Below are 25,999 nucleotides of genomic sequence, written 5' to 3' on the forward strand. Positions count from 1 at the left end.
ATTCAATGAAGGATGATAAAATAAAAATTGTGTTTTGTTAAGTGGTATTGCTTCTATCAAAATTAAAAAGAACCTTATCTCTCCTATGATACATAACAAAGTGTGGACATGGAACCTTAGTTATATTTCAACATCAACTAGAATTTGTCTTTTTTTCTTATAGCCTTTTCCTTGTTGAATCTCTCTTAACAATTCAGTTATTTGGAAGAAATAAGATCTACATTTGGATTTTCTGTTTAAGCAGGACAGCTGGGAAATTGTAGAAGGACTCCGGGGAGCAATGAATTGTACCCAGGAGCCACAGAAGCAGGAGGGCTGCTTGCTGAAAAAGAGGAAGTGGCCTCTGAAAGGCTGGCATAAGGTAGGAAAGGAATGTGTATCTGAAAGCTTGAGTGGAACTTATTTGGTGTGGTTTTGTGACAAAAAGGTTACATAAAAGCAGAGAAATTGAAGGGGAGAGGATGTGGTTGGGCTATTTTTCTGTATGTGACTTTTTTTTTTGTTTGTATGTTGTTTGGTTATAATTCTCTACATTTCTGTTACAGAGATACTTCTTTTTGGACAGAGGCATCTTGAAGTATTCTAAATGCCGAGCTGATGTAAGTGATCTGAAACCCTTTAAGACCATTATAAAGTAACAAATATCCAAAATAACAAAAATTCCCTACTGTTGGCAATGAGAAATGAGTTTTCAGTTGTTCTAAACAGTAGGTTGGGAGGGGAAGAAATGCTGATTTCAGAAGGTAATATTGATCCTTTTGCTTTCATCTGTTGTGATTGTGATTTTACTTATTACTTTTTTGCAGATAGAGAGAGGAAAACTTCATGGCTGTATTGATGTTGGACTTTCTGTCATGTCTGTAAAGAAATCAACAAAATGTATAGATTTGGATACAGAGGAGCAGATATACCACCTGAAGGTAGGTCTTCAAGATTGTTATAACCTTGCTCCCAAAAGACTACCAGTAGCTGTGTAGATTTTTTTTTATAGAAAGAGGTTTGTCAGTTGCACTAATAACTTTTTAGTCTCATCAGATTCATTTTCACTTAATAACTGGAGAGGTCTTATTGCACTTTTTCAGGGCCCAGAATCAGTAATCCTGTTCTGAACAGAAACTTGGAAGATTCCTCATGTTTGGCAGTGCTTTTTTTTCATTTCTTGCACAAGTGCTTTTATTTTCAGTATCTTCTTTCTTGTCTTATCTATAAGAAGTGTTTTCCATGGTCAAGTGTGGGGATTTATATTTGTGGGATAAATTGTTTTGAAATACATCAACAAAATCAAATTTTTGCTTGTAATTAGTTCAACACTGGCCTAGTTTTAACTGTGGCAATTAAGAAATTACAAATGTGAGGGTCTTTATTCAAATTGTAAGGGTTTTTTTAATCTGTAAGTTGCTCTAGTATTGTGTTCTGCATTGGAAGGCATAATTACTAACTGTAGTTTCTTTTTTTCCCTGACTTTATCTTGTGATTGATCTTCTGTCATGCCTAAGCTCATACAGCGTGCATTTTGGTAGGAGTGTCCTTAGAAAAACTTTCCTGATACATTGCCGGTAAAGGTCAGCCAGGCTAGCTGTCTAATGAGCACAAAATACCATTATTTCTTTGTTTGTTATTTTGAATATGAATGTCATCAACCCTGAAATTTTGTGTAGGTGAAGTCTCAGGAGCTGTTTGATGAATGGGTAGCAAAACTTCGCCATCACAGGATGTACCGTCAGAATGAAATCTCCATGTTTCCTCACGACGCCAATAACATTTTCTTCCCTGTGTCTACTACTACAGACTCTGTCCCAGGTTTCTGTGATTCTACACCAGGTAGAAAGGTAATAGTTTTTCTTTATAAATAATGAGCTTCCATAAGGAATTAAATTAGTCTAAATTGTGTTCATTAAATAAAGAGCGTACTGGAAGTTTGTGGTGGCACTTATTATGATCTAAAATGTCAAAAGGAAAATTTATTGATTTACATCCAAGCAGTTTCATTTATGATGTTGTTAAATTTTTGGTAGTTTTTCACTATTTTAATCCAGCAAATTGTACTTCCACCATGAATTTCAAAACAGTATATTGAATTAGAATCCTCATAATTTTTGGGACCTATAAAAATATTTGTCTGGTATGTGCTGGTGAATATTAGTCACAGAAGAGTACTCAGCTAATTATTTTTTTCCCTTTAGCATTTCGCTCTATATCCTTTAGCTTACAAACCCTGTCCCCTTTTACCTGAATTAAGATGACTACTTAACAAAGGAGTGTGTAGGAATTATACAAGACGTCACTATTCTACAACAAATTAGATATACAAGGAATATATATTATACATATATTATATATAGAAGGAATTATAAACTAAGACCCCTCTTTATATTTTAAGTGAGGCAGAAGCATTATTTGGATCAATCCAAGGGCTATGCTGTGGGTGGATATGGGATCTGGATGGGTCCAGTCAGCAGTGTACTTCTCTTTTGGTACAGTCTGTGAATTAGTTTCACAAATGGCCTGACAAATGCTCAGCCCAACCCCATAAATGGCTTCTTTGCAGTTTAGTGGGAGATGGAGTGTGTTCTGTGCCACAGCCGCTGTGCCTTCAGCTCTCTCTCAGTACATTGACTGGCTGACCTTCACCCAAAACAGCTCTTCTGCTCCAATGCAGAATCACTGGTCGCTTTTGAGAATTAAAAAAAAAAACCTGTTCTGTGCTATTACACCTGAGATGTATAGCTGTTTCTGTCAGCTCCAGCATGACTCCTAAGCAGCAATGCAGTCCTCGTTCTACTTCTATCCAAGGCTTGCTTTTCCCTGGTGTAGTAATTACTTTATGATCTGAGTAGGCTTGTTCCCAATACCCGCAGTTCCTCACTTTATCCTGTAACTGAGAATGAGTTTTAGCAAATGCAGATGTGTGTCTGAGCAGCTTTTTGCTCGTGTGGATGGGAGGGGGGTCTGTGTGAGTGGGCAGCTGAAGGAACAGAAACTCTCCCTGAGGTAACAGAGCCGTGTGCGTGCATCCCGCGTGCCCGCAGCAGCTCCGCGCCTCTGACAGCCTGCTCTCCTCAGGCACTGGCTGCAAGGGAATGCCCAATCTGGCATTTAGTGGCCCTTTAGTTTTCTCCTGAAAGACAGCAGGGATAGAAATGGGGAAGAATATCAAGGGCAGAAGCTGGTGCCTCAAAAAAAAACCCCCAAAAACCCAAACCAAAGAAACCTATGTGATCAGCATATCTGAAATCTGTGCTTACTGTCAGGAAACTAACCATTTCTTCTTTGGCATGAAAGACTTTAATTCAGACTATTAATCCAGATTTGTACTGCAAAGAAGCCCTACTTATTTCATGTGAAAAATAGAAGGGGATAGTTCTTAAGCTGCAGTTAATCACCTTAGCTGTGCTCAAGCTAACTGGAAGTCTGCCAATTTACACCAGCCCTCGCTTAGTGTTAGTTGATATCACTCCAGCACTTAGGTTATTTTGAGAAATATATATCAAGTGAATTTGAGTTGCGTTTTATGTGCTTTTAACAATATCCAATTGGTTTTCACTTTTTTTATTATTGTTGAGAGACAGGTGTAGGTATCTACACATGTTTATGTGGAATTCTTGCATTCTAAAGCTTAACTGTGCTGATCCAAAGCAAAACTATGAAAACTGGAGCTACACAAGCTCTGTCTTGTCTGCTTATTGGCAATCCCTACTTCCTTTTCTCTTCACGCTCATCTCACTTATGTATATGAGTTCTGGAAAAGTTGGTTAGGTGAGGCAAATTTTTGAAGAGGTAAATGTGGAATTTGTTCACAAAATGCCAGTATAATTGCCCATCATTAAATTCAGTTTACTTGTGCTTTTTAGGTGCTGAGATTATTATTTGGATATATGTGTGTGTGTGTGTATATATATATATATCTAAATATGACTGAAGCTCGGACACCTTTATGTAGGAATAAGCCAACTAAGCTGCACTGATTAATTTAAAAACAAGTGTGCTCACTGATGCTTACTGCTATTGCATAGTGACACAATACCAAATGACATCTCATGGATGATGCATTTTATTTTACTCTGAAACTCAGGTTGGTGGTTATGCTGTAGACTTAAAAAGGCCAACTAAGAAAGCTGCAACTGATTGAGATATAGATGAAGTTTCTTATTAATAGATTTAAAATTAGTACTACTGGAGTTCTGATATAAGGTGGGCAGGAGTAGCTCACCTTATATTAGCTCTGCTCATAAGTAGCAAAGTTTGTAAATTGTATGCTTCAGAGAAGAGACAAACAATTTAGTCAGCTTTTCTCATAATCATAAGTAAAATGCCTGTGTAATGGCACTAGGATGAAACAGTTTAAAACTGGTTATTAACAAGATGTTTACAAAACTTGTGATTTGTGTGTCTTCCTGATCTGGGTTTTATTGAAAATGAAAGGTTTAGTAAGATGTACAAATAATTAGGTATTTGAATGGCTATTATTACTAGCTACATCAGAGAAGAAACAGCATTATAGGCCACAATCAACCGGTAATAGTACTGGGTAAAAATTTCTTCCCGTTAGCACTTACGCAGAATTTCTCTCACCTCTTGGAGCATGTGATGATAGGCACTGCTGAAATTGAGCTAAGTGTGAAAATGTTTACTAAGGTGTTGTCAAAGGGCAGTCTTTACACAGATAAGGTATATGACCATCCCTGTATTAAGGCCTTTCGAGCCAAATCCATGCTGAAGTCATTCAACCTTGTGTAGAATTTTAAGTGACATCTAGTGTCAAAATTTTAAATGATATCTTGCTTTTACACTGAAAATTAGCATTTAAAAATGTGTGTGTTACATTTTAGTTACTTTTGGGGCTTCTTTGGGAAGCATGGAGGAGGAACCTCTTCAGCTATGGTACTTTAATTCTTTTACACAATCACTAGGTTAGAAGAGACCTTCAAGACCATTGAGTCCAACCCAGCCCTAACACCTCAACTAAACCACAGCATCAAGTACCACATCCAGTCTTTTGTTAAACACATCCAGGGATGTGCAGAGGATGTGCAGACAATTCCAGTACTTTATCTATCACTCTTTCTGTAAAACACTTTCCTAATATCCAGCCTATATTTCCCTTGGCACAACTTGACTGTGTTGATTTAATTTATGCAGAAATTTTCCCTTCCTCAAAATTTAGTTTTCAGCAAATTTTTATGATTCCTTGAGTTTTTCTACTGCTTGTGGACAGCAGTTACATTAGTTATCTTGCCATCATGCTCAATGTCTGTATACCTAGGCTAGATCATACACTTTTTTCCCCTCCATGTAATTGATGCCTTCAGTCCTTGTCCATGATCATGGTCCTTAACTGCTGGTTGTCAGAATTTGTGCAGACAACATTAAATTATTGTGTGTTAATACTTCACTTGTTCTTGTTTGGAACAGGCAGGCAGCTTGACCAAACAGAGTTCAATGTCAACTGGAGGTAATTTGTCGTTTTCTTTTTCGAGTAATGAGTCCAGGATTTCATCTTGGCTACAGTCTTCTGAAGACATGGAAAAATGCTCAAGAGGTAGTTATATTTGAAGAAAATTGAAAGTAGCCTAATATTTCCCCTAGTTTTTCCTTAACAATGGGAGTATTGTACACCTAGTAGTCATTTCTGTTAGAATTTTCTCTGAAAGTGGAGGAAGGAAAGATGTGGTTGTTGATTAAGTGGTTAGTCACTTTTTTGCAGAACTAGTAATTTTGGATGTGGGGGTATCAATTGTGGGCAGCTCTTCAAGGAACCAATACATTTCAGTACATTTTCTTTTATATGAGTACATCATGTTCAGTAGTAAGATTTGAACATCCTTGGGCTGGAAAAAGGGAAGCATCCAAAACCTAGTAACTAAAAAAATATGAAGTCTTTGTACTTCAAAGTCACCTTCTGTTCTGCTGTCATACTTTCCTAAGAGCAGGAAGATCTTTCTCATGTTGGCAATGTCTATGTGATATTTATTTATTAAATTTCTACCTACTAGTGAGCTTCATCTCAAATTCAGAGGAACCTCACCTCTAGGTGTGAATGTACAATTGAGTGTTGATGCCTGTGGCATTGTTACCCTCACCATGAGGACCTCTGACAAATCTCAAACTGCAGAAATTATCACGTTTTTCTCATTTTTCTGCATCCATCTAGGAAAAGATATCACGATCATTATACACACCACATAGATGCATTTCAATATTTTGAATTTAAACTTGACTATAGATTTTATCCAATAACTTATGCTAGCTGCAATCAAAATAGGACTAACCTACGAAGAAAGAAAACTGTCAGTGTGTCTGTTACTTTAGGGCAACTGAAAATACTCTCTTGTTCCAAACAGACCTCTCCAACTGTCACACATATTTACTGGAAATGAACCAGCTGTTACAGAGCATGGATGTTCTTCACAGGACATATTCAGCGCCTGCCATAAATGCTATGCAGGTTTGTTGTTTAAAAACAAAACCAAAAACTGATTTCCCTTACAATTGCAAAAAACAACCCCAAATCCTAAAGAATCAAGGTGTTTCTTAGTGTTGTTAGATTTATGGCTGTCTATTTTTTTTGTCCATGTGTTGTTAAAAGGTGGGACCTTTTGAAAGCCCAAAGAAGGAAAAGAGAACACACAGGAGGTGGCGATCCAGAGTTGTTGGGAAAGAGGCCAAAGGAATGTTACAGGTAACTTCAGTCCTTTCAGACCCCACCTTCCTCCAAACCTTAGTTATTGATCACTTCTTGGCATGACCAGCTAATGAAATATCAATCCTTTTTAAGTAGAGTCCTGTGTTAGCTCATTTTAAGTGTAATATATCAGACAAAACACAAATGTGGTGTCATTGGTATCTGCAATAGAATCTGTCCTGCTATCTTCAGGACACTGGCCATGTTTTTTACCCATTTTCAGACTTCTCTAATTTGTTGGGATTTTTTTGTTTGGGGTTTTTTTTTATGAGTACAGATTTTTGAAAATTCCCTAGATAGTTTTATGCACATTTGCATCCAGAGGCCATGTGATTAGATACTTATAAGTGGGGGGAAATAACCTAGCATGTGTAACAGCTCTCAATGGGCTTGGTTTTTTGAGTTTGGCAATTTCCCATTATGGCGCCTTGGGCAAAGTTTTATCTCTGGTTTCGTTTGCCAGGTGTCATCCATTCAAAGCTTATTGATAATTGACAGTAATTTTCTTCATTTTTGATGTCTCCAACATGGAATCCAGGTGGGTACAATAAAACAAAATTTTCTTTTGTTTGTAAAATCATCAAAAATTCCTATCCTACTTACAGGTGCCTTCAGTATTTTCTGCCCCTATGAGACTGCATGCTTCCAATCCAAATCTGTCTACGATAGATTTTGTAGAGGAGAAAAATTACTCTGATGGCTCTGAAACATCATCAGAATTTACTAAAATGCAGGAGGACTTATTTCATGTTGCACATAAAGGTAAATGAAATTGTCTTTTTTAGATGATTTTATATCATCCCAGTTTAGATAATGATATGACTTCTGAGAATGCTTCCTGTTTATTGTTTAGAAAACACCCTTCCTTTAGTTTCCTTGAGGAATTGCAGATGTTGAGATCTTGAGTTATTTGAAGGTGACTTAATCACCACTTTTTACAGGTTTTATTTAATAGAGAACTGCACCTTGTTTTATGTGTTAAAAGCCTAGATTGTTTTATTTGTTGCCAAAAGGAAAAATACCTAAAATCAATTACTAGAAATACAGCAGACTTTACTCTCTTGTGTTTGCACGCATATTTGTGCATGTGGGCACATTTATGTTTCTATGTTCTGTGTGCTTCCCTGTAGTTTGGAGTCAACATTTGTTGGTGATGCAAGGGTTGCTATGGTAGTAACCTATTTTTAGTGAATACAGAAGAGTAAATCATGCAAAGCAGCCAGAGGGGGAGCTTGACTAGAAATATTTCTTCCCTCAAAATCATTTTTCATTAGCAGCACTTTGTTCCATCACCCATGCACCAGAAACATTTTTATTGTTTAAGTGATCTTAGTGAGGGAGGCACTTAAGCATTTATGGCTGAAAGGCTTTTGGGATTATTGGCTTTGTCCCCTTTGTCACACGATAATGGTTGATGGTATCTATAAACATTCTCTGCTTGCTGCTCCCCCTTGGTGCTGATGTATCTTGATTCTGTTATGTAAGGAATGTATGTAAGTAGTAAACTTCATAAAGCCAATTATAGTGAAAACTGACGTATGTTTTCCAAAAGAAGAAAAGAAGTGAGCAAGGGATGTAGAGGGAAAAGCTGCTGTTAAGCAGAGCAATGAAATCAGCTACTCAAGATCATCTTACTGGAGTTGTCCATGACTGAAGTTTTGCTTAGATTGATCCACACATTTGAAGGGACAATTAACTTTGTTCTAATGACTTCAGAATCATTTTACTAAAAGGAGAAAGAATTTTTCTCTAAATTTATTTCATAGCACCCCCCTTCCAAGAAAGAGAAAACTTGTGTCACCTCTGATACAAATTGAATAAAATGCAACATCAGTCATTTAGTAGGCAATAGTTCTTGAAAAGTTAAGTTAGTATACAAAATATTAAATGTCATTGAAGGTCACTGAAGATTCTGGTCATGTTATCAACATATAAAAGAAAGCCTAACAGAACAGAGCACAGTGGATATATTTCCCTCCGCACCCTGTGATACTGTTAAAAATTTCTTTGGATAGTGTAAGAATTAGCTTCGGTAATGGTTTGCAGTGTTGGTATATACCTTAAGAATAACTTTTCAGAAGACTAAATTAGGTTACATAATTACTCAGTGAAATTATGAAGATTCAGGTTAACTCAGAGTAGTTGATTAGGAGAGAGAAGTATTGGGAATTTCTTGTTGTTTGCCCTTTTCATGCATCCGTGCTCAGATTTTCTATCTTCATTTCCTTGCTAATGGATTCATTTTTGCATTGGCAAGTCTCATGACTATATTGCAGGGCTTGATTAGGTCCTCAGAAGTCCTCTAACACTCCAGTTAGATGAATGTTGAAATCCCACTCAGACTAATACTGCTCAAATAAATTTTTATTCTTTGTGATAAAAGAGAAGATGTGATGTCGTAGTGCTAAAAAAAAAAAATTCTAAAAGTGCATTTCCCCTATAAAACCCCCTGTAGTGATTTTAAAATTGCGTTATCTGTTGTCTGATTTAAATGTATTGGGCTGGTGGTAGTGCCTCAGGAAGAAGGAGAAGTAGCAGCATAGCATGCATATCATTCTGGATCTGACCCTTTGAGTCACTAAATCATCTAACAAGCTGAAATTTCTCTACTACAGAGAGAAAGAGATAACAAAACACAACACCACAGTCGACTTGCTTGTAGGGAAACTACTAACCCTATAGCTGTAGCACAATATGTGTTATAGCTGCCTTTTTTTTGATTATTTTTTTTTCCTGTTTAATTTTCTTTTCCTTTCGTCTCGTCTTTTCCCCTACTGGAATTTATAGAGGAATATGGAATAGAGTCATGACCATCTGAAGATTCAAGCTAATTGGGAAACAAAAGCAAGTGAAGAGCAGATGTGGTTAGTTAGCTTTGTTGCCATCTGTCACAAATAATCAGAGTAATTTTGACTGTGGCTAATATAGTCAACATAATAGCCTTCACCATAAAGATGATCCTACAAACAATCTACCCTATAACCTTGATTAATATTACTTGTTTTTAGTAACTCTGCTGGATCTCTCAACCTAAATTCTTGTTTCTGTCACCATAAATGATGTTTTATTGGAGTTTTATGTAATTGGTGTGTATACAATAGGTTGCTTCTGTTTTTAACTGTCACTTTTTATGAACTGGTTCTAGTTTACTTCACCTTGAGGTCAGCTTTCAGCACCATATCTACAGAGAGAGAAAAGCTGAAGCAGATGCTGGAGTACGATGCATCCTCATCTCCATCTGCACAAATAGTGGGCTTGAAGAATGCCTTAACATCTGTAAGTGACATGCTGAAGCCCACCAAGCTTCATGGTCATCAGATACTACTTTTAAATTTTAGGGGAATTAATTTCTGTTTCTTTAGTGTCAGCTGTGTGCCAAAATTTGCAGAATTTAATCATAATAAGTTATTATAGAGCGTGTTTTTCAGAGACTTTGCTAAATGTTAAAGGTCAAATCATTGGAGTTTGATAGATTGATTTAGGTATGTAGTCTAATCTGTATCATTTGAAATTAAGAATCAGAGGGCTGCTCTGTGACTGAGTCCAGTTTCTTTCTGAACATGCTACTACTTCCTTCTGATGGGTTTCAGGTTTTCTTTTCCTTTTCTTTATCTAAACAGCACTCAAATATTCATTGTATGGCTTGGCATAAAACAAAGGTGAGGGTGGCTGAATGTACTCAGCTGTCCTTTCTAATGCACTAGACCTTCACCAAGACACTGCAAAGCAAATTCAAGTACAACTTGTTTATATTGACTTCCAAACTCAATTATCTCTCAGTCCTCCAAAAGCAGCAATGGAGCTATTAGGGCAGAGTTCTAAAGGACAAAAGATTGTGCTCTTTAAAAAGGTGGGGGTTTGGTTGGTGTCCTTTATGTAATTGGTAGACACCAGAGCTTTTCAACTTGATCATGTTTAAAAATGACAACCAAACTGATCTGATTCCAGAGCAGAGAGAGCAATCACTACCACGGCCTTAAAATTATAGTGTTTATTTTAAACTCATCAGAGGTGCAGGAGACTCTCTGGCACTGATAAGTCTGATGTAGACCATCTTAGAATTATTTAGGTATGAAAACTTCCCTTTGCTTTACAAAAGCTGCATGTGATTACACTTTCTAAGTGTATTACATGCCTCTTTGCCTGGACCTGTAGAGGCTGCGATGTCTCCACAGTGTTTAGAGAAATTTGAAGCCTGTTGCATAATAACTGTACTTGTTCACTTGCACTTCTTCTGTTTTTAGCTTTCAGATGTTCCACTTCTGATATTTGAATAGGTGACTTTTATTTTTTCAGTGTTATTTGTCTACCATTTTATATCAGAAAATCAATTTTAAGGTCGCTGAATTTAGTAAACACTCAGCTTAGCATGAATTATTTTGTTTTCTGGGCAGTGAAATGTGATTGTCCATCTTCATCCTGTATGTGTCGTAAAAATAATTCTGTTAGGTATTATCTGATTCTTAATTAGTCTTGCAGCCCATCTAGAAGTCGTCTGTGAACCTTGGCTTTTTCAGCAAGGTAATCACCTATGAGGGCTCTTCTTAATCTGGAGGTCTTTAATGTCATGCCAACAAAAATTTTCTCACCCTGAACAGCGGAGATCCTGTAGGAGAATGGAATGAGCTTTCTTTGAAGACATTTCAAAGCATGGATATGATAAACTTGACATATTTTTTAGACTTCCTTGCAAGGTGTCTGGTGTTAATGACTTTGGCTTAGTGTTTGTTGTTGTTCATTTTAGTTTGTTTTCTGTACAGAGGAATGGGAAAAAAAATCACTCACAGGTTGAAAGCTAGCAAACATTAGTCTGTTTTTCTCCCATCAGCCTGGCAGTGGAAGAAAATTGAGCAGATTTAAAGTGGATAAGCCACCACAAAACTAGCATATCTGCCTCTGCTTCTCCCTCATTAAGATAGTATCCTTGACCTACATGCATTCTAAGAAAAGGAAATAAAAAATGGGAAAAGATACAATATTTCTCATTTGGGGGGAGGAATAAGACAGCAGGAAGAAGAAAATATTTTGTAGCAAATAATGAAAATGAGAAGTTGTCATTATGGGAGAGCTATTTTGCACTTGCGTGATGAGGATTTAACACAGGGCCGAGCATTTGACACAGTAGGGATATGTATATCTTTTTGGCAAATTCAGACAACATATAGGTAAATCCAGAAATAAGTTCTCCATCATCACATTGAGCTTATTGGCTTTCCTGCACCCAAGAGAATTTTCAAAACAAATTAGTGCCAAAAGCAGGAGCATTTGTGGGATAAAGTGGATATGTAAACAGCAGGGTTCTCCACATCCTAGTATTGATTCAGATCACTAAAATGGGATGTAAGTCTTCAGTATAGTTCCAAAATTAATAACCCAATCTTTTATTTCAGAGACATTTTAATTCCAGGGTTAGGCTCTCTTTCTACAAGTATGCTCTAATTGACATCTGTCTATCAGATGCACTCAAAATAAGTAAATAACATGTAAAAACATGAGTTTGCAGAAGAGGCTTTTTATTCGGACCATTGTCATTATAGTCTGATAGGACACAAATTGTACCTGTTACCCATGTGATTTTGTCTTGTTTCTCTATCAAAGGGAACTGCCAGTATGGGAAAATCAAATGGTTTTTCATGTGGCAATAACTAACATTGGGAAAGGCTTTGTTGAAGATGGGGGTTTAGGAAGGGAGCTGGAAAAGAAAAATATCCCTGCCATCTTTGACTTTTTTCATCCACTGATGTCTCTGCTTCCTCACACTGGGAAGAAACAGTTTTAATTTGACAGATAAGGAGTAAGGTTTGAAGAATTTGTAATAAAGGATTTGCTGAACCAGTAAAAAAAGGATGTGGTGGTGTTTTATACTACACTTTAAAAAGTCTTTGCCCCTTTTTATACAATAAAGTCACATTTGAGGTAGTTGAGAGAACTTTATATCCCCAATATTTTTGTTAAATATTCCAGGCAATAGCACAAAACACAGATCTTAAAGACCGGTTACGCAGAATACATGCCGAATCTAAGATCATTGATTCAGCATCTAATGCAAAATCAAGCCCAGATTTGGTGAAGGTGGGTATGGATTTCCTCTTTCAGTGATGTTCTGTTCCTCCAGCCCCTACATCTAGACAGTGCTGCATAGCTGCCTCTTGTCCTGTTCTCCGTGTCTCCCCTGTGGTGTGGTGTGTTAGCCAAGCCAGTCTGCTTTCCTGGTTGTGAGTCATTTCTGGTGATGCATTGTGTGATATTTGATTTCAAAGACTTTCCTTGTGAGCAGGTTTCCTGAGCATACCTTCCATTGCTCCTTGCTACTGTTTCCTGGTGTTCTCCCTTGCCTGCTTCTTGTTCAGCATGTACAGAGCTGCCACCTTGTCACCCTCTGCCACTCTTTCTCTTGCCCTTTTAGTCCTTTGTTAAGTTATGTAGATCTTTTGTCACCCATCTGTTAGCCCAGAATGTTGGCTACCAGTGTGAATCGTGTAAGGTTTAGAACAATTACCAGACATTTCCATGAAAGGATCAAAGTTAATGGGACATACAAGAGCCCTTTCAGCCATTCAGTTGTCTTTGTGTGAAGCCAGGGACTTTGCTATATCCAGTTAGCTGGTTTGAGATTCCACTGATGTTCAGACAGTTTTTGGCTCCTGCAGAATGCATGTGAATATGGTGTAAGTATAGGTCATAAGATGTAGGTGTTAATGGTGTCAGTGAGGGAAACCGAAACTGTGTTATTTGTGATAGATTTTCCTAAATGTTAACTCATACAGAAACCTCTTGTAGTGTGCTTGTAGTATAAATCTTTCATTAGAACTTGAGTGCATGTAATGCTGGGACTTTTATTTTTAAAGACAGTTTAGTCATTCCAGAACAGATTCCATCTGTTCACTTCTGGTTCAGTTCTGGTGTAGTGGAGCTGTGTTTTGGTCATATTTAGCTGTTCAGTTTTGGGTTTTTTCCTTTAGGTAGTTGATCATTCTGATGCTTTTTGCTTTAAAACCCACAAGAATTTGAACAGCCCTTAAACTGCTATCCAGAAAAGCATTAATGCATTGTTACTGAGTTTCAGGAGTTATTTTCTTTTTTAGTGGAGGTCCTTGCAATGACAATGGATTCTTTCTGAAACTTGTGCTATGTGCTATACACACACAAAGTGACACACATGACAAAAATAGCTTTCAGAAGGTCCTTTGGAGGTTGCATTCACAAATTCCCTCTGGCATGGCATCTAAGGATGGAATCGCTTGTACTGGAGAAGCTTCATTTTAAGACTGTGTGAGGACTATGATACAGTAATGCTGCTTTGAGGAAGACAAGGCCTCTGCACAAAACTTGTCACTAAATGATACATTGGGTGCTGTCAGCCACCTGTGAAAATTGAAGCAGTATAAAATAGTATCTCAAGCCTTTGCATAAGTTTCGTTTGTCTATTGGGTAATTTAATTGTAGTTCATCATGCCAAAGTGGGAATATTGAACAAGAAAAACTGAAGCTTATATGTTAGATATAAAAACCTGATGCTCTTTTATGAGTTTTTCCTGCTCACTTTCCTTCTCAGATTCAAAATAGTATTGGAAATAATCCCAGTAGCAATGTTTATGTGTAAGGTTTTTTTTTTTTTAAACTTGCAGGCTAATGTAACTGCCTTTTTCTATGAGGGACAATGTTGAGTTAATCTTTTATCCGTGCTGTAAAAGGAGGGGTTTTTCAAGTCTTTTGTAGAGCAGTTTATTTTGTTTCCTTGTCACCAATATCAGTGTGTACTGAATAACAATCCATACGACAGCAAAACCTACCAACAGAAAAGCTTTGAAAGAAGGTTTGTCAGCTTGATTCTGGGCTTGTCATGTTGTTCATGATGTTGTTCTGAAAATAAAATACTATAATTCCTGAAAAATTATGATGTGGAAGTCATGGTTATAAGCTAGTAAAACACCTCATGCAGAAAATCTTGAGAGCAGCTAATACACTCATTTGGGCCAGTATAGCTCATTTCCTTTTCATGGAGCTGTCAGGGAAAACCGTAGCAAAGAGCTCCTCCAACTTCTCTACTGCCACCACAGAATGAGAAGTCTCACTGGTCACCCCACCTTTGCCAGGCCACCTCTTGGAGTTCTGCTTACACCAATGATCTGTAGTGCTTCCATAGGAGGGACTACCAAGATCCCTGTGGCAGTCAAGTGTGTCTCCAGCAGCAAAAGCAATTCCAATTATATGGCTTTAATGATATGTTGGTTTTGGGTAACATGGAGATATCTCAGGTGTGGATATGAAGGAGTGATTTCCAAAGAATAGCATAGAAAATTGGTGAAGAAAAAGAGCTAGGAAAACATACTATTATAAAGAAAGCAACTTTACCCCTCTGAATTTTGTAGACTACTCTATGGCAGGCTTTGCATTAAGCAAGGCTTGAGCAGGAAAAGATTAATTAATTTGCTAAGATCAGGAAGGAATGTGAATCTAGGGTGTAATATAAAGAGATGGGAGTTTTGTTCTTTTGTGGGCTTTTTGATTATCCACTTGGATATACCTGGCTAAGTCATTCAAATAGCAAAGCGCTTTTATATGCAGCACCTTAGGTGATTTACTGAATATGCATTGCTTTATTTTCCTTCTTTTTCCTTCCCTTTGGTCTGTTTTACTTCAGTTTTAAATCCCACTTCAAAACACATGCTATCCTTCATGTAAATTGAGAGGAGCATGTGCAATTTTCTCCCAGTGTTTTACAGCCCCTAAAGTTAGGAGTCTGTGGAATTGCATGTTGTTTGTACTACTGCGCCACTCAAAACTTTTTTTTTTCTTTTAAACAGGAAAATTCAAGAGAGGAAGGCAGAGGTCTGGTTCACCAGGTTTCCAATGAAAGCAGACTGTCTATCGCTGACTCTCTCACAGAATTTTTTGATGCACAGGAAGTCCTGCTGTCTGCTAGTTCTTCAGAAAATGAGGTCTGAGCAAGATTGACATCCTTCAGATGTATTTTCTTATCTGCTTATTGACAGACAATCTTTTTGAGCACTAACTGTACATCAGAAGACTGCCAGAAAATTTAAATTTTCAAAACATTTAGAAATTAATATGCCATTTATATTTATTTGTTGTCATTGTCTCTTCACTGTAAAGGGTAGCAAGTATTATGAAGAAGTCTTACATAAACAGAGAGGGAGAAGGCAATTAAGTAGCTCGTATGCAGACATTGTAGTCTGCCTTGAGTCATTATGCAGGTGCCCAGGGAATTGCACAAAAATACCACAAAAATACTTCTTCATACCTGTCCTTGTGGTACCTGTAAGTCCCTTGAGGCTGGTGTCATGCATATTGCAATTTATTAGATCTTTGGGTTCCATAGAAACTTTGGCTTTTGATATAAGGAAAGCCTTAGTTGTGAGGCCAAGGAGAGGAAGCATGTCTCCACTCAAGTTAAAATTTCAATTTCAGCCATCTGTCCCAAACTCAATTGTGTGTCCTTAGGAAAGACATCTTACACCATTCAATTATATTAAAACAATAATTGCAGCTGAAAGTATTGATGTCCACGTGCATTTGGGGTTATTTTAATGAGTGGTGTATCTTGCTTTTTTCCCCACCCCACACTCAGGTATCAGATGATGACTCATATGTAAGTGATATCAGTGATAATGTGTCAGAAGATAACCTTAGCAATGACATAGAGAATGAAAGACAAACTTTAGGTAAGTTCAGTGGGTTTTTTATGCCATGCTTTGAGAATTTTGTTTCTGTTTGGGATATTTTTTTCTTCTCTTACTAGATAATTTGATATTATGGGTTTTGAGATGTGGAAAGCCTGTTTTTTGCTGTATAGACTGAGATTGGTTTGGAACAGCAGATTTTAGCTAATCTGCTTATCTGGGCACTGTTGATTAAGCAGGATGGTGGTTCTTTATCATCAGGGAAACACCTCTTTTCTTGACTTCATTTTTTAAAAAAAGTTCTGCTTTCATTTTTTCAAAAAGCTTTTTTTTTCTTGTCACACTGTTTTCTTCAGTCTGCAATTTAGCAACGGCTTTCAAAATTCCTACTGTTTTAGCAGAACTCAGTGTTTAAAGGAATATGAGAATAATTACTCACTGGCACCTCTGGTGCATGACCATAAGAATTTCTTTCTTGCATGTATTAATCATGATAGTGTTGTTAGTACCTATGCTAATTTGTCCTTCTAGAAAGAGACTCAAAAAAAGGAGAATTGGTTGTTACAACCTAATTGGCTTTGTGCCTTCAACTCATTTTAGCTAACCACAATGTTCTTATCAGTCTAACAATATATTTTTATTTTCAAAAATGCTGAACAGTGATTTCTCACTAGAAGCTGTTTCTTTATAATCTCCAAGAACCAGCAGATTCCTATGAACTTGGGTAGTTTGATATGTATTCTGTAACAGTTCAAAATTAAGAATTTTTAATTCTTTCCTTTAAGATAGGAAAGCATACAAATGAATTTATCTCATGATCTGGACCTTAGAAAGCTGTATTAATGTGGCAGTTCATTTTTTTTTTTTTTAATCAAAGCCTGTCACTGAAGCTTTTCAGTATGAGAAGCACCTCTGCATGCTTCTGGTACCTGCTATTTCTGTGCTTTGGGCAGCCTGTCACTGCCATTAATAGAAAAGTGGATGTTGTTTTCCTACAGGGCTTTAGCTGCACCATAAACTGTGAGATTATGACAAAATCCTCTGGCCACTGTAATGTAGAAGGTCAGATCAGATGCTGAAAATGGTCCAGTTTGGCTTCAAAAGTCATTGACTCTAACTGGAGGTCAGATGTCTAAACCTCCTGTGGCATTCATCCTGTCTGTCACAGCTCTTACAAACCAGAACTGGCTTAGCCTTTCGTAATGGGGACTAGGCAAACTTCAATACTCAGATGCCAGATTTTCTAAGCAATGAAGTTCTTGCTCTACTCTGTTTTTTAAGCAGTTTACCTCAATCAATGGTCTGGTCCAGAATATGTAAATGAGCCAATTGGTATCCTGTTTTTAATCATAAACTGTCAAAAGACATAGCCAAATCCCATTTCTGGGATTAAACAAGGATAAGGTTTTGTATTACCTCATTCCTCAGTTATCTAACATCCTTTTCGGCCTCTTCTGATATTAAATAAATTCTTCCAATAGGGAAGTATAAAAGTCAGCTCCTTAGCGCTCAACTGCATTAATTGTTTCAGGTAGATTTTTGGACTCATAGTGCCCATGCCATTTTTAAGCAAAAAGAAAGATACAGGCAAGGGGCTGCAAATAGTTCACTTAACCTTGTTAGACTAACTCAGTCATATGAGGAATTAGGACTTCTAGTTTGCCAGTGGCAGGAAAGATGGAAACTCCTTCCTCAAAATTCTGAGGATACTGATTACCCTTTAAATGTTCCACGTGAGGCATGGGCTGGGAAGCATGGCAGGCATGGGGAAGTTTGTCCTTGTCACCTGTCACTGCTGTAAGCACTGCTGATGCAGTGCTTATGTCAGTGGCAGAGAAGAGGAAGCACTGGTTAAGTGCATTTAAGGGCAGGGATTCTTCAGGCATTTGTAGCACAGAAAGAGATAGAAGGAATTAAACCCCAGTGTGGGTTTAATTCCTTCGAGACAGAGCTGTGTGAGGAAAGCCAAAAAAGGACAGGGGTTGGCAGACTGAGGCTATGCCCGAGAGTCTCCAAATAGTAACTGATCCCAAGGCAGGAGCTTCCTAGGTGCTCCTGAGGATGTGGAAAGATAAAATATGTTCTTGTAGTGATAAACACATTCCTCTCTGAAACTAAAGTGATGTACAGCTATGCAATATAATCACTTGAGACTAGTGCCTGTTGTGGAAGCTGGTAGCTCTATTTGGATTTTGCTACAAATCCTGTCATGGCACACTTAGAGCTATTTATCCTAAGTGCTTTGATATAGGAACACAGACTTCAGATATTCATGTCAAGGACTCTTCACTTGAGTCTTTTTTTTTTTTTCCATCTTCAGCAAACCCATAGATCTAAAGTTGCTTCAGCTTTTCCAACCTTAAAACACGTCAGTTTTCCATCAATATATGGTCATATCTCAAAGTAACATCGCTAAGTTTAAATGCTATGGGGAGCAATGCGGAAAAGCCTGAATGTAAATTCGTGGTACAGTAGGTGGTAGGAGTATGCAAAGGAGGAAAAGATCAGTAGGAGTAGTTATTATTCTTGCATCTGTAAGTTACATCTTGCCTTCTGAGATGTGTCAACTTAATTGAAGCTCTGTCAAGGAAGGAGGTTTTATGTCCCCTAAACAGATAGGAATCCATCTCTGTTACAAATAAAATAGTTATAATATTTACTCTTTCAAATTCAGTGGAAAGTCTTTTCTTACAGATTTTAAGAGAAAAGAAGGTAATTTTTATGCATCTCTTGTACTTGGCATTTTACTTCCGTTAATGTACATAAAATGTGATTCTTAATTTTGTCATTTTTATAACAGGCTATGCTCAAACCACAAGTGAAATACTTAAGTGATTCGTGGGTGGAAGGAAGTTTTGACAGAAGGAAAGATGGTTGCATTTTAATGTATGTTTGCAAAGGGGGATGAAACTAAGAAAATGTGAATTTAATTGTTCTGCCACTTCCTTCCTTTTCAGATTGTATTTCTGAAAGCGGAATTGGATGCAATTCTAAACGGAGAACGTGTTTACCAGCACCATGTCCTAACACAAGTAACATCAGCCTGTGGAATATCCTGAGGAATAACATAGGAAAGGATCTCTCCAAGGTGGCCATGCCCGTTGAGTTGAACGAGCCGCTGAACACGCTGCAGCGCCTCTGCGAGGAGCTGGAGTACAGCGAGCTCCTGGACAAAGCAGCGCACACACCAAACCCCTGCGAGCGCATGGTAAATACCCGACTCCCAATACTCAGGAACATGCAACAGAATCAGAATAGAGTAAGCATGAAAGCAGTGCTGAAGAAGTAGAGATGTTCTATTCCGTTGTTTTGTGTCTCTCAGCTGAGAGGCAAACTCTCCAAATGTCTGTACATACTCATACAGCCATTATTTTTGACTCTTCTGTTCCATTTCTGTTGCTTTTTCAGAAATGCTCTCTCTCCTCAAGTACCTTGCTGTTCTGCAAGTTTAAACAAAAAAGGAGGTTATTTCTGTTTTGCAGCTTTTGCTGTCCAATATTAAAAAATTACATCAAAAAGGGAGGAGGGGATTAAACTTAGTTCCCTCTCAAAGATAAAAGCTACAATAGATCTTTTTCAAGGATGTCTGATGTGGTAACACATTTCTTCATAGAGATGCTGGATCTTCCAGCTCTACATGAGTGTGATATCTTTATATTAACTAAATGAGCTCAATGTTTCTTATTAACTGATTTTCTGAAGTTTTTGTGTTTATCCAAAATGTTCAGGATCTCAAAACCAGGCTGTATGCTGTATGCTGGGTACAATCATCAGAATTGTGCAGAATGATGTCATCTTTTTCTAGTGCAGAACTCTGAATTCTGCATTTGGCAAAAGAACAAGAGAGAAATGCATTTTTTGTTCTGCTTCCAGGTGTACAAGAGCTACTTAATATGCAAGCCCATAAATAAAGGATTAGAAGCTCCCTAAATTCTCTTAAATGGAAGATACAGATTTTCCTACAAATTGAATTAAGCCTTTTCAACTCAATGTATCTTATCTCAAAATGAAGTTATTAATGAAAGCAGGTAGTCACGTTATAAATACTGTTTGAAAAATCTCTTTCCTCATTCTAACACTTTCAAGGGTTACAATTTAGGGCCAATTCCCAGGGTGAGTTCATTCACTGGGGTTCAGTCCATAGCTTTTTTTGTACTCTTGAGAACATATGCTAAAAAGAAAAGGAAATAAGCAGTAGTTTTTCAAAAGGAGGGAAAAGAAGCCTTTTCCCTCCTCCCCACACCCAAGCATCTGGAAATTACCTCAAGACTAGTGTATTCTTTGCCTTTGAGAAATTCCTGAAGCAAAATTTAATGCTAGCTGTTGTATAGTAATTGTAGTAGTTCATAAAAGAGCCTATCTTCAGTGGATTTGTTTTCTGAAACTGTGAGAAGAGAGTATCTACACTTTCACAAGATGAGGAAAAGGGAGTGAAAAGAGGGGAAAAATGTGTTACAAAAGAGTCTTGAGTCAAACAGCCCTGAATTCTAATTCCTTATGTTATGCTTGAGTTGACTGCAAAAATTTGGAAGGGCTACCTGTGTGTCAGTCATGATCAACAGTTTCATTATTAGATAATAGCACCCAGTAGACAAAAAGCAATTTAAGTCAAATGGCATTAGAAAGAGCAAAGTTGGTGAAAATTTATTCAGTACATCCTGTGCCATGTTTATGAAAAGGATAGTTGGTACATTCATAGAGTCACAGATGTAACTATAAAAACCAGATATTATACGAAATTTAACAGTGATTTTTAAGGTTACTTCTCTGAACTGTGTTGCAGAATGCTAAACTGTTTCAAACACTTTTCAGAAATGCTGTTTTCAGTGGATGAAATTTGCAGTATGTGACCCTAACAATTCTATCCCTGACCTATTGAATGACTCTGAAAATTGAATAATCCTCTAACGTGTGAACTGGGGCTTAGCTTACAGGAGGCATGCATGTCTGTAGCCTGCAAATGAAGGGAAAAATACAGAATCAGAATAAAGCTTACTTTTATTTTTTTTTTGTGTTTGTTGTAAATTAATTAATCTAAGTCCCAAATATATACTTCCCAGGTGTACATAGCTGCCTTTGCAGTCTCTGCCTATGCATCCAGTTACTACCGAGCTGGAAGTAAGCCATTTAATCCTGTGCTTGGAGAAACCTATGAATGTATTCGTGAAGATAAGGGTTTCCAGTTCTTTGCAGAACAGGTATTGTATGCTGCAGCCCTTAGAACTGCTACTCAATACACTGCTGAATTCTAAATGTGTGGCTGGAATTCTCTAGAGTTACTGGCAAAATACTAGATTACTCTACATTACCTGAGCCCAGCAAAAACCAAGGGAACTTGCTGAATTATAAACAAAGGGAATTGTTTTTTGAGGAAAGTCTGCTAAGTCTGGCATGGAACGTCACCACAAGCAGCTGACACTCGAGGAGCAAAGGCTGGCAGGCTGCCTGCTCCAGTAACAAAATAACTTGGTTAAGTAGAGTGCAATTCCCCATGCTGAAATCTGATCACAACTGCAACAAAAGTTTACATTCTTGTCATTTTCTTTTGCGTGTGATCATTAAAAATACTGTATCTTCAGCTGTTTCATGTCTTCTTTTATAACAAACGTATCCCTCGTGTGAGTCAATCAACCACAAGCATTTCCAATGGCACCATGACTATTTCTGCTTCCTGTCCAAATATTTGGTAGCAAAAGCCTTTCAAAGTTGCAACCACAGCTGATGAGTAGGTTAAGGTAGCATATCATGGTCTGATTGTTTATGAAGATAATGCCCCAGCAGGAGAATAATTATTAAGTATGGGTGAAAAATACTAAATTTAAACCAGCCAAGCTACCAAAATTGCTCAAGTTGAAGTGTATGTTGAAAAGAGATAAAACTCAAATACCTGGTGCCTAGCAAAGTAAGAATGAATGAAAGCTGTCTTATTCTGTCTAGACATAAAAAAAATTACAAAAAGTGCAAGTGGGCAAAGGTGTGCAACCTAGAAATTTGATCAGAGAAAGACTTCTAAAAGACTTCCTTTAGGAAATGAAAAGTGCTTTTGACCGCCTGTGAAGGTACAACATTTTGCACATTATGTTTTAGAATTGACAAAAAGGGATGTTATTATCTTTTCTTAGTCTCAGGAAATGTCACAGGCAAGAGTAAAAATAAGGAGGGGAAGAAAACCCAACAGAAAGTAATACAGTCAAAAGTGAATAAAATTTCAAGTTCATGTATCTGGTTCATCACTGTGCTACTTCAGTACTAAAATGATGTGTATAGAGCACTGCAAATTTGAGTAACAAAGTGGCAAATAAAGGTTAGCAATGAGTTTAATGTTACACTGAAATAAAGGAAGATATTTTCACTTGAATATTGGGTAAATGAGTACAAAGACTAGCTTCTAAAAGAAGAATTTTACTACATGAATGGGCTTGTGCTATTAACAACTGTTGTTCTAATATGAGAAAAAAGTGAGGTGAGTTTAGAGTGGTGAAATTAAGAATATAGGGTGGAGAAATGTTAGGAACAGAGGGGAGTATGGGAAGAAAGAACTTTAATGCAACTTCCAAGCATTAAATATTTATCTTTACATCAGGAACAGTGGCTTATTGCTTGCACAAGCATTTTGATGCTTACTCCAGATACCTTGATTACGCAGGCAGAATGGTATGGGATGGACTCACAGAAAATACAAAAGTAACAAAGATTCTGTTTAATCACTAGCAAGAGTTTAGAATAACTCCTGTTAGCAACATGACCTTACTCTGGAAGTATAACAGTTTAAATGAGAGCTCAGCTTAACCCATGTATTATAGTGACATCTGGGGTTAATCTGGGTACACTATGTAAGAGAGAGAGTGTTGCTCTTGCTGGATTAGGCCATAGCTGAAAATAATTAATACTTTTTTGGTTTTTAATCAAAAAAAAACCCCAAAACTGGATGCCTGTGGGAAAAAATGCTCAGTAAGAGATTTGTGAAATGAGTAATAAAAAAAAAGGTAAAAGTTGATTTGAGCCATGTAGATGGTTAAGAAATTAAATTCATAGTGGAAAATAGCAATTTGACTTGAAAATAAAGCTGCCCAAGGAACAGCAGGCATTACACATCTTAAGAGCTGGCCCTGGTCAGTTGTTAGTTGTGTTCACCCAGAAGGGAGAATTCAAATCGAGGAGGAGTGGCTGCTTCCACTTTGTGCTTCTTTATTTACTGTTGCATTTTAATAGTCTGAATTGTTTATTTTCTCACAGTCTTTGCTTTGCTACTTTGGTGGTTGCCCTAATTCCTGCACATGCTATTGCCCAAAGCTGATAAAATGCAGTGCATGTGGTTAGAGTTTCACACTAGAAACACCTGGGGTGTCACTGCTGCAGTAGTAGGGATTGCTGGATGGAATTTCCTGGCTTGATTTCTTCACCCCTGGCCCAATTAGAGATGCTGATCACTATCTCCTCCCTCAGTGTTCTGTGGTTATTCACTGTACAGAAGTTTTTGGTTCTTTGTGGTGTTTTTATTTTTTTGAAAATTTTTGTCTGTGCACTCAAAGAGTGACTTTTGTTAATCTGTTAAAAGGTCCTAAGGGTAAATTTAATTATCACCTTAGAGACAATGTACAAAGTATATAGCTAGATTTTCACTCAAACAAAGTCTCAGGTCTTTTAAAATAAATGTTTCCCATTTCTTTCAAGGTTTCTTAGGTCTGAGAACCTTTATTAATCTCACTGCCTCCCCCTTCAGGACACAACTGCAAAGTGAAAACTAATGTTCAAATTATAAATGCCATATGGGAATGAAGGAGAAAACAAAACAAAATAAGCCAAACCAAAATGACTGTTCAAGTGTTCATATGTTAATCTTTCTTCCCCCTCTCCTTTCATGTCTTGCTTTTAGGTCAGTCACCACCCACCTATTTCTGCATGCCATGCTGAATCTGTAAATTTTGCTTTTTGGCAAGGTAAGTCTTCAGTCTATCATTTACTTTTACAGTGTTCATAATGTTTTCATTTTATGTCTAACAGAAAATATCCAGAAATTAGGAAAAGTTGAAATTCCTTGCCTAAGTTTGTATTAGAATGATTTAATGAAATATTAGCCTATACTTGTATGCTTCTTATTTGGATCTTCTGCTACTATAAAAGCTCTCATAAGACTTTGCTTTGTTTGGATTTTTTTCATGTAAGATTAATTGATTGTTATTATCATGTATAAATATCTGCTTTTCTTTAAAATCAGGTTTGTTTGGGGTTTTAGGGGGGGATGTGTTTCTTTAGTAAGGAAGAATTGTATGTCAAGCTATTTATAAAACCAACAAGCTGGAAGACAGCATGAAAACACTACAAGTTAAATCCTGAACCTTGGCAAATCTTGTAAACCTGTTCTGAAAGCAATTTTCAAAAATGAGCATAACAGCAAGGATAAATACATTTACCTTCTCTTTCTCTGCTGGTATTACTACAGTATGTAAGATTTTGTGCTATTTGACTACTGTTTTTTTTCCAAAAGATATGTGTTGGAGCTTTGTCTGCTGTGTGTTGCTAGTGAAGGTGTCATCCAGTAAGAGCACCTGTGTGATTCAATAATTCTAGAGCGTACACAAAACATAACCATGCCTTTTAACTCACTTAAAATCCTTCACCCCAGGGGTTTGTCAAATCACAATGTGGCCATATTGTAATCTTTTTTTTTTTCCCTGATTGGCTCTGCTGACTCGATTATAGTTATTACAGATGGAACCATACTGAACAGACATTGGAACCCATTAGTCTGGGTTTTATTATTCTGTGTAATTCTTTGCTTTGTAAACAAATACAGGGACACAAGAATCCTTTTGTTCATAGCCCAAAAGCTAAGATGACCAAAAATTTCTTCAGTAACTTGAACACTGTATAAATAAGATCAGATAGCAGCTTGTCTTAATAAAAATAGACGAGACTGATTTGTTTAACAAATCTTGACAACTGTTATCATTCAAATATTTTAACACTTCCATTTAGAGAATGAAGTTCTAATGAGAGCTGAGAATTTGATTAATGTGAGAGTCTGAGATTTGGTCTTTATGAGCACAGGACATTCAATGAGGGTGCAGCAGGTCTTGGGGATTTTTGTTTGCTTTATTTTTAAATATGGCTAGCTGAGCTCATGGGAGGGCTAGACAATGTTTTTTTTTTTTCCATTGTAAAGGCAAGTTTTAAATGCTGCAACCTCTTGTAATGAGTCTGCATTAACTTACATGGAAAGATTAACACCAATTTAATCATAAAGGCAGCTTGTCAGTGAGTTCAGTTCTTTCTGTGTGCAAAGACATTTTCACTTACTGTGTCACCTCCTCAGCTGAAAAGGAGACAGCAACATTGCCAGGGTAGTGCTGTCATCCCACCAGACACTGACCTTAGTTCATGTGTTCCATCAGCAAGAAGTCTCCCAGTCACGTCTCATGAACTGAAGACTGGGCTCTCATAGGGACTGATAGTTTGGAAACAGCTTTCCATGACTTGTGAAGCTGGCTCTGCTTTTGCAGAGGAGTGTCAACACATGAGCAGTGGAAATGAAGGACATTTCAGCTATTCCAGCATCTGTGCCTGAATTAGTGTGAGCATAGCTTTGAAATAACACTTTGCTTTTTCTCTTCTGTCCTAAAATTATTGCGTGATCAAGTTGCACCCCAGCTCTCAAGATGTTTCCCACATG

At 37.3% G+C, this 25,999-nt stretch overlaps 1 protein-coding gene across 4 annotated transcripts in view; it reads left to right on the forward strand.

Moving 5' to 3' along the window:
• OSBPL3 (oxysterol binding protein like 3) overlaps window positions 1–25,999 on the forward strand; it is an 88,285-nt gene that overhangs the window by 47,373 nt on the left and 14,913 nt on the right. The window contains exons 4-18 of one of the 4 annotated variants that reach the window (XM_021538224.2): window positions 245–361; window positions 546–599; window positions 807–920; window positions 1,659–1,829; window positions 5,413–5,539; window positions 6,342–6,445; window positions 6,587–6,679; window positions 7,288–7,444; window positions 9,828–9,958; window positions 12,647–12,754; window positions 15,490–15,624; window positions 16,275–16,368; window positions 19,284–19,585; window positions 21,387–21,524; window positions 24,203–24,266. In XM_021538224.2, coding sequence (XP_021393899.2) covers window positions 245–361; window positions 546–599; window positions 807–920; window positions 1,659–1,829; window positions 5,413–5,539; window positions 6,342–6,445; window positions 6,587–6,679; window positions 7,288–7,444; window positions 9,828–9,958; window positions 12,647–12,754; window positions 15,490–15,624; window positions 16,275–16,368; window positions 19,284–19,585; window positions 21,387–21,524; window positions 24,203–24,266 — 1,909 coding nt within the window. The remainder of the gene's footprint in view (window positions 1–244; window positions 362–545; window positions 600–806; window positions 921–1,658; window positions 1,830–5,412; window positions 5,540–6,341; window positions 6,446–6,586; window positions 6,680–7,287; window positions 7,445–9,827; window positions 9,959–12,646; window positions 12,755–15,489; window positions 15,625–16,274; window positions 16,369–19,283; window positions 19,586–21,386; window positions 21,525–24,202; window positions 24,267–25,999) is intronic. The other 3 variants (XM_021538225.2, XM_021538226.2, XM_021538227.2) reach the window with 3 other exon arrangements.

This window comes from Lonchura striata, chromosome 1 (genome assembly GCF_046129695.1).
Source record: "Lonchura striata isolate bLonStr1 chromosome 1, bLonStr1.mat, whole genome shotgun sequence".
Classification (NCBI taxonomy): domain Eukaryota; kingdom Metazoa; phylum Chordata; class Aves; order Passeriformes; family Estrildidae; genus Lonchura; species Lonchura striata.